Genomic DNA, 12,301 nt, shown 5'->3' with positions numbered 1-12,301 from the left:
GGACCACAGTTGTCTATCAGAGGGCTGCAGGGGGCACTTATTTGCTGCTGGGGAGGAGGGCTAGAACTTCTTAGTAAGGAGTGATGGAATACACAGCTTCCCCTAGGCTGGTGAAGGCAGACTTAGCCTTGAACCCCACACCAGCACATCCACGATTCCTGTTACATTCCACACCTACTGGCTTGTGCTGGGGACTGGAGATCCAGATTTGTTACTGTGCTTCCAGTTTGACCCCCACTTGGCAAGAAACCAATTCCCTGATAGATTTCTCCCCTTTACTGCCCTGGCTGGGAGAACAGATGCTATGGGTCAGGCCAACGCCATAAATTTCTGAGAGATAATTCTTAGTGACTGACGAAGAAAGCCATAAAGCACCCGGATGGCAGGGGCAGAAGATGACAAAGGCAGTGGCTAATGCCAGACAGCTTAGTGTCAGGAGGAGCCCATGGATCACTTTTCTGGCCTGTGTACTGTTCCCCAGGCCCACGCTTCCACACCTCCCAGTGCCCACAGAGGAGAAGCACCCACCACAAGGACTCCCTCTCTTATATTTCTCTGATTGGTTTGCTCAACCAGTAGTCATTGTGGGCCTCCTGAATAATAGGCCCTAGGCACACTGAGGGATGGAGATATTCAGGGACAAAGCAGACCACATGACATCTCTGGTTCTGATTGCTACTTAGTTTCTCTAAGGTCTTACTTCCTGGGTAGACTCACATGCCCATTGCATACCACCTGAACTGGCTGGTTTTGTGTGTTAACTTGACACAAGGTGAGGTTATCACAGAAAAAGGAGCCTCCCTTGAGGATCTCCCATGAGACTCATCTGTAAGGCATTTTCTCAATTAGTGATCAAGGGTGGGAGGGCCCATTGTGGGTGGTGTCATCCCTGGGCTGATAGTCTTGGGTTCTATAAGAAAGCAAGCTGAGCAAGCCAGAGGAAGCAATCCAGTAAGTTACACCCCTCCATGGCCTCTCTGTATCAGCTCCTGATTCTTGACCTGCCTGAGTTCCAGTCCTGACTTCCTTTGGTGACGAACAGCAAAGGTGGAAGTGTGAGCTGAACCAACCCTTTACTCCCAAACTTGCTTTCTTGGTCATGGTGTTTTACACAGGAATAGAAACCCTGACTAAGATACCACCATTCTCAGTTACCCCAAGATAGTCACAGCACCCCCAAGAAGGAAGGTTGTTATATCAAAGCTGCACTTTCCACAGAGGGACAGAGGATAACTGAGTGTTACTAGATAGATGACCTGGGGTTCCCATCTGAGATGTTTTCCCTGTAGCTGCAAATGTAGTGGCCAGGGCAGGGCACTATGTGCAGTAGCCAGCTCCTATCCCTCCCTGCTTCCGGTCCCACTGAAAGGTGAGGGTGAACTTCCTCTTGGTTTTGTGGTGATTAACCTGGCACTATGATGAGAAGTGATTACCCTCTCATTCCTCTCCCACATTCTTTCCCTCCTCAGTCTTCTTCAACTCCAGATTCGTAAGTCCGGTGCTTCTAGTTCGAATCTACATCTGGCCCCATGGACTTGGCATTCATCTTGGTTCTCTTGAATTTCACATCTCACTTTCTCCCTCAAGAACCTGCTTGGACATGTTTCCCTGGTCCTTGGTGTCTATACTCAGCATGGAGAAATTCTCTGCTATGTCCACCTTCCAACAATTACTGTTCTGAGACCCTAACCAGTCTTTCTCCTAAAGGAGTGACTCAGATTTCCCAGAAACCCCCTGCCAGATCCTGGTTACTGCTCAGTTGATGCAGTGACTAAGACACAGTTCTCAGGCTGTACTGAACAATTCAGGTCATGACATATGAAACAGAGACTTACCAAAGTTCTCCCCACCCCAGATGTCCATGTCCACGTCATATTTACCCAGGTAATCGAACCAGGCTTTGTCAATCACGAAGAGCCCTCCAGCTATGATTGGAGTCCTGTGTGTTTGGAAGGAAGATAAGGCCGGGCATCACATGAGGAAGTAACTTCAAACTCTTTGGTTCTGGGAGCCCAGAACTCAAGGCAATTTTCTCCTCATTTCTGGCCCTCCTCAGAAAAGCCAATATATTTTTAGGCTATCTAAAACAAGGATCTGCAGCAGAGTTCTGTCCTCTGCTTGAAAATTCCCTGACCTTGCAGTCAGGAAACTTCACTTATCAACACCCCTCCAAGGCGCTTCCACCTGCCCCTCCTCTCCAGTTCTTCCCAGTCAGGCTCTTGGGGCAGAGCTGGCAGGCCACCGACCAGGCAGAGAAAGACCATTAGCAATCTAGCCAGGTCCTGACCTGGACTCACTTCCTTGATTTGAGTCTAATCCTTTAGTCTATATCTTGAATTCTTTCCTTCTACTCAAAATAAAAGTGTTACTGAAATCCTAATTTCCAGTATTTCAGGATGTGACCTTGTTTAGAGACAGAAGATTACCTCTACAGAGGTAACCAAGTTAAAATAGGGTAATCAGGGTGCGTCAATGTGACTGGGGTTCCTATAAAGAGGGAATTTGGTGTGCAAACGTCAATATACCAAGAGGAAGGTGTGGGAACTAGAGAGAAGGTGGCAATCTGCAAAGAGCAAAGAGGCCTGGGCAGCCATCAGAGGGAATCAACTCTGGGGACGCCTCGCCTGCCTCTCAACCATGGCACATGTTTTTGCCATTTAAGCAACGTGGGTACTTGTTATAGCCACAATAAACTAATACACTTTCTTTTTTGTGTGTCTGTGGGGTGGTGGTTGCAGGGTGTCCTTTAACCTACTGTGACTCTTGTTTGCTCAGAGAGATGCCAGAGAAGTTGCTCAAAAAGAGAGAATGTTCAAGAGGCGGGTAGGTAGACAAGAGCCACAGGAGCCATCCAGGTAATTCTATAAGGATTAGGACAAGTGTCAGTAAAATTAATGGCCAAGATTGTGAACACTCAGGATCGTGGCTCCTGCTTTAGTGTGCCCAGAAAGCAAAGGGAGTTTTTGTCTCTGCAGCAAACCTGGAGAGCAGGTCAGAAGGCTGAGCTTACCTTTGCTATGATTACCTGCTGCTCCTGAAAGACTGGTCTAATCCTGGAAACACTCCCTCCCTGATAAGCAACATACCTAAGAAGTCCTGTCCCAAGACATTTCTTTCTTCCCTATGGATGGGAGAACCCAGGTAGTGCCATCTCTGCCCATGCTTTGATCTACTCCTCTGAAGTACCTGCATGGGCTACCCTCCTCCCACACCTAAAACCTGTTCCATGTACTGACATAGGAGAGCGCAGTGCTCAGCCTGGTGGGAGTCGGCTCCTTTCCCTTCAAAACAAACAAACAAACAAACAAGCAAACAAACAAAAAGGGACAGCGTCCTCAGTGTTATCCAATTCTACTATCTCTCCTGGACTCACTCTGGATGCTGAAGGTTGGAGACAGGAAAAAGAGCTGGTGGGTGCATGAGATAAAAGTCTCGCTTCATAGCTGAGCTCTCAGTCTCCTCCCATCTGTCTAGTCCACTACCATTGAGCTCATTGATACCTCTAGTCTTTAGTTCAACCTAAGTCAATCAAATATCTATAATGAGGGAGGGGCCAGAGACACAGACATTCTTGATTAACCTTGGGCTTTCCTAAGTGACTGGATGGAAAGATTCCAGTCTACTGGCCTTGTCTATGGTTATTCAAACAATCCAGATCTCCCCGCAGAACTGAGGCAGAACTGTTTGAGTCTAGAGGTTCCCAGGAGACCTTGGATGAGCTTACTAACCAGTCTCAAGTACAACATCAAGTATAGCATCATCTCTCAATGCTGAGACCGCAGACTCCTCTGCAGGATAGAAACTAGGTTTTATTCTAGGCTAGAACCTCTCCAATGGCTGTGAACTCCAGGAAGACAGCTTGCTAGCCCAAGGGACAATGGAACTGAGAAAGAGAATACGTGGCAGAGCCATCTACCACATGGCCACTTGGCTCACTTCAAACCACCATGTTTACATAAGACAAGCATAGAAGTGTCAGTACATGGTGGAGGTCATGCCCTCCTACCAGTTGACAGTTACAGAGTTTATAGCCTCCACAAACCCACCCTCTCTGAGCTGAATCCTGGCAACCAAGACCTTGGGCCCATGGGCCTTAGGGAGTATGTCTTCCCTCACCAGAGACCCAGATGTGATGATGTTGGACTCTTACACGTTAGCCACCAGGAGGTATAAAAGCCCCCATGGCCTGTGTAAAGGTGGAGTGTTGGTTGCCACTCCTCAGCATAGGTCTCTTAAGGTCCCAATCCCTTACCCAGGAATTTTAATGCAGATAGAAACCTTCTAGAAAAAGAGCAAATGTAGAGATTCTCTGGCTCAGGCTTTTGTTCCTACTTTTCCACTCTTCTGAACAAACACCCAGCATGGACCTTTCTGAACCATGGGGCAGTGGGATCAAGTGGAGCTGAACCTGCCCACCCTCTCCTACAGTAGCCTTTTTACTCACCGGATGGGCTCAGTCGGGTCTAGGCGCAAAGCTTTCTGTTCTACGGAGAGCTGCTCCCACTGGAAGTGCAGGCTCCAGTCAAACCCTAAAACACAGCATTGACCCAGTTGATTCGGCTTCTCACAGAACACTCAGAGCTCCGTTATCCCATTCCTTCCCCAGTTCCTGGAGAAACTGGCCCCTGGGATGTCAAGTCCCCCCTGGTCTGACCACAGCAGGGCCACCAAAGTTATTTCTGAACTCCCTTCTCCCCCTCTAGCCTATGGAGTCTCACTGAAGCTCCCTGCTAGGTGAAGTTGAGGAATCAAGGACAAAGGGTAAAAGTCAAGGTACATGGCACAAAGGTGACAATAATGGGCAGTTATGAGACAAAAGTTATAGGTCTGGGTCTTAGAAAGGAGTAATTGGGGGTCTTGGGTGCAAACCACCTCAAAGTTAGTCTTGGGTGGAATTGAACTGTGCTCTAGGCAGAGAGGAGGGGAGGAGCCTTTCTGGGAGAGGGTGAAATGCCACAATGGCAGATCAACAACATAACACAGGACACCTTGCTCCCCTACATTCTCATGTCTAGAGGTGAGCCCCAGATTAAAGTGAGGGCTCTGGAAGCTGGGGTGTTTGGCTTATATCCCCAACATTTCCCTTCGCTGTCCCAAGAGAAAGGGCCAAACTAAACTGAATTTTATTACAAGGTAGAGACATGGACATGTCGGACAAGCAGGGGGCCTTCCTTCATTTTTCCCACTTTGAGATGAGGTGAAGGAAGAAGAGGAGGAAAAGGAGGGAGAGGAAGAACAGGAAGAGAAAGACTGAGAAAGAAAAAAGGAGAAACAAGAGAAAGAGGAGCTGAGGAGGAAGGGGAGGAGGGGAAGGAGGGGAAGGAGTATTAGCTCACTCACCCCCTCTGAGCTCTGAGGCAGACTCAATATAGTTGAAGGTGTCCAGGTTAATGATGTCGATCACAGGGCACACTACCCTTGTGTAATCCTATAAGACAAAAACCTGCATTCAGTTTTCATGGAGGACCTGCTGACTGAGGGTCAGGGAAGGTGGGAAGCTGGGGGTGTAATCAACTAGTGACCCTGTTCTATAGTCATATGAAGCAAATCCAGGCGTCCCCAAAGGGAACCTGGGTTCTTTCACCTGAGGCCTATGGATCTCAGGCAAGCTAATGAATAGCAGTTCCGTGTAGTCAGGTACATGTCTCTATTTCCAGGCCTGGATTCCAGCCTGCCGAACGGCTCAGTACGCCACAGGCTACTTCCATGTATACATCCACTCAGCTCCTCAACAGTGGCCTCACCATCTCCCAACACACACTCATTCCTTCAAGTTTTGCTTTCTATTAACAGAGCAACCCATGCCCTCTTCCCCTAGCACTGGATTGAGATTTGCCTTGTCCATCAACCAGATCAGGTTCTGACTCTAAAGCAGTATCTTGCCCTTCCTAATGCTGAAATCTTTTAATACAGTTCCTCATGTTGTGGTGACCCCCAGCCACACAATTACTTTCATTGCTACTCCATGACTGTAATTTTGCTGCTATTATGAGTCATAATGTAAATAGTTGATGTGCAGGATGTCTGATATGTGACCCCCAAATAAGTTGAGACCCACAGCTTCGGAAGCACTCCTCTAATTCTTCTGAATCCACACTGACTCTTGCATAGAGAACCACCATGGACCTCTAAGCCCTTCCCCATCTCTGTTTCCTTTCCTTCTGTGTATGGCTGCCTACGCTCTTTCTGCTCTGCTACTCTGGCCATGCTACTCAATTGACCAATACTTTAGTCAACTCTAACATAAGGTACCTTTCTGAACACAGACCCTAAGGCCATCTAAGCCTGCTTTCACATATGAGTGTGAACATGAGATGTTGGTTTGAGCAGAACAGACATTACCAGAGGCCGGGAAGGAACAGTGGGGGAGGGAATACAAGAGATAATTGATAACAGGCACTAAAATTCAGTGAAAGGAGGCATAATTCCTACAGTTCTCCAGCACAGCAGAGAAGATGGAGATTTTAATAATTTATTATATATTTTAAAATGTTGAAGAAAAGATTTTGAATATTCTCAGCGCAAAGAGATGATCAATGTCTAAGATGACAGAAGTGCTAATTAGCCTAATTTGATCACTACTCCTTTATACATATATGGGAATGTTACCCAGTACTCCATACCCTAGTACCCCATGTATAAGTAAAAGTATTTTGTCAATTAAAAGAAAAGTCATGTGCTTTTCTTTTCAATTTCATCACAGTCTTTCCCAGTTTGTAACTATGAAAGTCATTAGGAGGGGTTGGGGATTTAGCTCAGTGGTAGAGCGCTTGCCTAGCAACCGCAAGGCCCTGGGTTCGGTCCCCAGCTCCGAAAAAAAGAAAAAAGAAAAAGAAAAAGAAAAAAAAAAAGGAAAGTCATCAGGAGAGACAGTCAGAGAGATGGCTCAGTGGTTAACAGTGCTTCCTGCTCTTCCAAGAGGACTTGGGTTCAGTTCCCAGTACCCACATCAGGAGACTTACAAACACCTATACTTCTGGTGCCTCTGGCCTCCATGGGCACCTGCACACATGTATATGTGCACATATCCACTTACAGATGCACATATACACACAATTAAAGATAAAGTAATATCTAAAGAATCATCTAAGGGATATTTTCAAACTAACCAGGCTCACATCCTCAGCTCATAGTGGCTACCAAACCTATCAAGTTTGTCCACTGCAGGGGAGTATTTAACAGCAATATTAGCCCCGACAGTGGTACAAGCAAGATGGGAAGAGGACGACTTTTGGATCTCATACTAAGAGTCAAGTGACCTGCAGAGGCTAGCACATCTCAAGACAGCTATCCTCTAGACCCATCATCCTTGGGCTATCTCAGGCTTCAAGAACTTCTGCTTCTCCTTGAAGCCCTTCAATTTCCAGGTTCATTTTTTTTCTTCCAAATGAGGTTGTCTTCTTATTTTAATCTCCAGAATCACTGAGCACTTGATTCCAAGTTCAGAGACTTAATTTGGCCCTGAGCCTCCCACATCCAACTCTCTCTGACAGTAACAAGGTGCTGCTGAAAACCAATTGGCCCAGGTGGCAAGGAATGCTTAGTGCCACCGCACCACTTCTGCTGTAGGGACATTGTGAAATTGTCAGTTGTCAGCACTGCACCTGTCTGGGTGCCACGGCTTCTTAGGGGCTACTCTCCAGTCAATGATGTATGTCTGAGCACAGTACTCATATCGCTTTAGTTTTAAAATGAAATCAAAGGTTCAGAAACATATTCTGCAAGTCTGACAATGTCTTCATTTTCTCTTTCCCTCCTGTGTTCAGGGACTTCTGCAGCTGCACAGATTCCTTCAGTGACCCATGCACAATGAAGGATTTAAACACATCCAGAGGCATGTCTAGTCTGTGCCCAGCTGCTAAGGATAACCTTTAAGCCCTTGAAACATCCTGCCTAGAAGACAGCCATCATTTACCTGGGACTCTTGGGACACATTAGATACTCTGTGCTAACAGTGTGGTGTATGTAAGGGGTTTGTCCCATCAAGTACCAACTTGATCTCCGTAGCCACATGGTGACCATGAACCATGAAGGTCAGGTTCAGGTATAGGACTAAAGCCCAGTTTGAACCCTGTATACCAATGCATAGAGCTGCTCTGGTTGCCACACTCCCACTTCCTGACCCTGGGCTGTCTGTCATACAGTTCTTCCAGAACAAGCAAACACAGTCTCTGGAACCCTTCTGGAAGAGGAGAGCTAAGCAGTCATGATGCAACTTTCCACAGGGCCCTTCCTCCTGCTGCTGGAAACCTATTTCCTTTCGCTGTAATCAATGATAAACACAAGTAGATCAGCTTTGCTGACTTGTAAATCCTTGTATTGAGCCCAAGAATGGTCTTGAGGACTCTTAGACTATAACAATCCTGTTTTGTTTTAGTGGAAAGGAAACTGCCTTCACTATTTAAAAATCAAAATGAAAACCCAAGTCTCGAGCCTTTAGCCTCAAACTTGACATGGGTACTTCTCCACAGTTGTGACAGCCTCCCCTCTCAGGAAATAAGCCCTCTCCTAAACACTGAGGACTTGTGTCTTGGGCTCTCCAGCACACCTCAACTGTGGTATCTGCTCTGTGGAGAACAGACAGGCAAGGAGGTCTGTTTGAGATAAGGCAAGTGCTCTGTGGGGTTATTACCTGGAGAGAGGCTACAGAAGCCTTTGTGAATGAGTTAGCAGAACAAGAACACCAGTTACCCGTGTGAAAAGATTAGTACCCACTCTCTGGTGTGCTCCTTGGGTCTAGTCCAGACTCTGGCAGGCAGCAGATGTTCAATGGAATTGGCTAAAGGGGAGACTATCAGTTGCTTCGATGATATTATATAGGTGATTGCCAGGAGCCCATGGGTTGCTTATAGCTTAACAGGATAGCTTCTCAGGCTGTAGGCTCAGTGATGGAAAGAGTCTCAATATAATACCCAGAGTCATCAGAGGCTCCCGTTGTGTGCCCCTCAAAGGGTATAACTGGAAACTCAGGCTCTGGCTTAAGTATAAGCAAGCAGCTGGTGAAATCCCTGGCTGATTCCCGACTATTCCCTAGCCCCCATTTCCTCCCTCTACCTTGAAAATCCCAGTCTATTCCCAGTCTATTCCCACTCTTGCTCCTGCCCCAGTCATATGTCTCCTGCCTACCCCCTCTTACCAAGAGGAAAGAGGCTGAGAGCACCCAGCGTAGCCATCAATTACAGTCGCTGTCATACCTCATGTTCCCTCACCGATTCACATAATTAAAGCATACTGTGAATGGGCAATCAGAAACTTCTAGAAGCACTCTCTCAGGCCGTCACCAGCACTCTCAAGTCTTCCCCCGATATAGGAGTTGTTGGGAGACATAGATGAGTAAGGAGATGTGGCAATCTAGGATTGTAGAGTGATCTGACTCAGGGTCTAGAAACAGTCTAGGGGGTCTTTCAGCTGGCCTGGGAGGAGGTGTGATATATTAGTTAAGTTTTCCTCTCTATGAACAAATACTTGACAAGAAGCAACTGAAAGGAAGGAAGGATCTATTTAGGCTCTCTGTGGCAGAGAAGGCACAACGTGGTACCAGGAGCTCCTGTGGAAGCCAAGCTGGAGTGGGAGGCCGCTTGGTTATATCTCCCTAGATCAGAAAGCGAAGAGAGATTACTAGGAAGAGGAGAAGGCATAATTCCTTAAGATACACCCGTAGAAACCTACTTCCTGCTGCTAGGCCCCTCCTCCCCCTAGCTCCATAAAGTTCCACATCAGTACCACCAGCTGGAGACCAAATAGTCAAATACATAAGCCGGCAGAGGGTGGATGATCAGTTTACATCCAAATCATTCATTTGCAAGAAGCTGGGGATGGGGGTTGTTATGTAGGTGCTATTGGGGATGGGGATGCATTTGTTGACAAACTATCTGGATTTCTATTTGTGTTCTGTCGGGTAGAAATGTGTATGACCTTATTAGATTGGCACATTCTGTGGGATTCTGTTTGTAAATCTGTGAAGCGAAGGCGCGTCGCTATTATTGGTAAAGTGATCCTGCCTTTTTAATAGAGCTTGCTTAAGGAAGCAAGAGAGGAAAACACATGCAAAGGTGTTGAAGGCTACATAAACGATTATATATATATACATTTGCTGAACGTTGAAAGGATTGAGAATTCTTAAAATCTCCTTCCCTTCAAAGAAATACATAGGGAAGGAGGTGGAAGAAAGAAGCTTATGTTAGCTCACGCGCGCGCGCACTCACACACACACACACACACACACACACACACACACACACACACACACAGAGCACAGCGCACAGCAGAAACCAACTTGGTGAGTGTTTCCAGTATCAAGTAATTAGGGGGAAGAGAAGGGAAATTAGAGGGGTGTTACAGCTGAGGATGGCAGAGGAGAGCCCAAGCCTAGCTTCTTTCTTATTTTGTTCTATTTTTGAAAAAAATCTCAATCTCCAATCACAACTTAAAGTGTTTCCATTTCCAATCGCAAGATCGAGTCACATTCTACGTGGAGACAAGCCACACACAAAGAAGCCCAGAAGCACAGCTGGAATGCTTACACATTCTCTATCCCGGTGGGGGCTGGCCCAGGGTCCTCACCTCCCCATAGCATCAAGAGGCAGGGCTTTCAGGGTAATCTTTGAGGCCCACAGAGACTTTCTAGATGGATCCTGGGGGCTGTCTCACTAATCTCACTGTGAAAGGTTGAGCTCAGAAGGTGACAGGGACCAAGAAGCTAAGCTCTATCATGGGGCCAAATGACTCCCAGAGGAGTGTTTGCAGGAAGTCAAACTCCCATTTGAGAAAGCAAAGAAGACTGCCAGCCTGTAGGTAAGGCTGGTTGCAGATAGGGAAATGAGAACATCTCTCAGAGAGTTCTTCCAGATGGACTTCCAGCCACTGGGAAAGGGCTCCAGACCCGTTAAGGCTGAACTTCCTTAAATCCCCCTAAGACTGGTTATCTAATAAAGACTCGGATAAGATTGGACGCAGCTCTATTTTTATCATGAGTGGAAGAGAAGCTTATGAGGTTCCACCTCTCAATGTTAGTCTGTGGACAGTTAAGGGTATCATTTTCCCTAGTAGTGTAACCACTGATAAGTTGCCTATGTTTCTGTAACTAATCCCCCACTCATGCTCATGCAAGTGACCTTAATTAAATACACTGAGCAAAAAAGACACAAAAATAAAAATAAAAATCCAGGTGTATTGGTGCAGCAAACCTTTAATTCTGGCACTCAGGAGGCAGATCTCAGGGCCAGCCTGATCTACATAGGGAACTCCAGAGTAGCAAGAGGTACACAATGAGATCCTGGAGAGCGAGAGCGAGAGTGTGAGAGAGAGGATTGAAAGATTTTAGGCATGAAAGAAGGTAACAGGAGATGCCACAAAATTCAGTCTATAAATATATGAAACTGTCAAAGAACATCAAAACTAAAAAAAAAAAACCTTGAAATAAAACCATTTTGGGAATTGCTATATAAGAAATATCTAATTTCAGCAAACTCAGTCCTTAGTGTACATCCCTTAAGAACTGAAAACAGATACATACATAAAAAGCTATACACGAGTGGATATAACAGCATTGCCATTCGTATCCACACATGGATGAAGGCATACTATGGAATAATTATTTGGCCAACAGAAGATCATTGACATGTTACAGTGTGTGTGCTCAAATACATGTTGGGTAAGATAAGTCAGGCTCAAGAGGCCCTCTCATATGATTCTAATTTTATGAAATGTATGGGATAGGCAAGTCCCCAGGAACAAAGCAGATTAGTGCCTGCAAAGGCAAGGAGAGGAAGGAAGCAATAGTTAATGGGTGTGGAGTTTTCCTCTGAGGTGCTGAGAATGTTTTATAATTAGACCATAGTAAGAGTTGTACAACCTATGAACTGCAGTTTGAGATGGTTAAAATGGTCAGTTTTGTTATATGTCTTTCATGTGTGTGTTCATGCACACATGCAATGCAACTTGAGATGGTTTAAATGGCCAGTTTTGTTACATGTCTTTCACATGTGTGTGCACACACACATACAAGAATACATCTGCTATTCTGGCTAGGGTTAAATTGAGATCACATGAAAGTGCTTATGGGTAAGAGGGGGAAAACACAGCAGAATACAAGGTTGGGTAAATACAGGGTGATTACAGCTACACTAAAAGATGCTTCTCTGAAGAGAAAATGATCCTAAGTGGGAAGAAATGAGGCTGCTGATGTCTTTGTGTGACAGAATTTTGCTTGATTAGTTTTCATTTTAATGTTCCATGTTTTCCAAAATGTCTGCAGCAACTGTGGGACACTTGTGATGGGCAATGAGGGGTCCAGGCCTTT

At 46.0% G+C, this 12,301-nt stretch overlaps 1 protein-coding gene across 5 annotated transcripts in view; it reads right to left on the bottom strand.

Moving 5' to 3' along the window:
* The window catches only part of Galnt14 (polypeptide N-acetylgalactosaminyltransferase 14), a 216,156-nt gene that overhangs the window by 27,886 nt on the left and 175,969 nt on the right, over positions 1-12,301 (bottom strand). For all 5 annotated transcript variants that reach the window (NM_001012109.1, XM_063261862.1, XM_063261861.1 and 2 more), the window contains 3 exons: positions 5,341-5,428; positions 4,445-4,529; positions 1,836-1,939 (listed from right to left, as the gene is read on the bottom strand). In NM_001012109.1, coding sequence (NP_001012109.1) covers positions 1,836-1,939; positions 4,445-4,529; positions 5,341-5,428 — 277 coding nt within the window. The remainder of the gene's footprint in view (positions 1-1,835; positions 1,940-4,444; positions 4,530-5,340; positions 5,429-12,301) is intronic.

The sequence above is a fragment of the Rattus norvegicus genome, chromosome 6 (assembly GCF_036323735.1).
Source record: "Rattus norvegicus strain BN/NHsdMcwi chromosome 6, GRCr8, whole genome shotgun sequence".
NCBI classification, from domain to species: Eukaryota; Metazoa; Chordata; class Mammalia; order Rodentia; family Muridae; genus Rattus; species Rattus norvegicus.
This window is presented reverse-complemented; position numbering and strand designations above follow the sequence as displayed.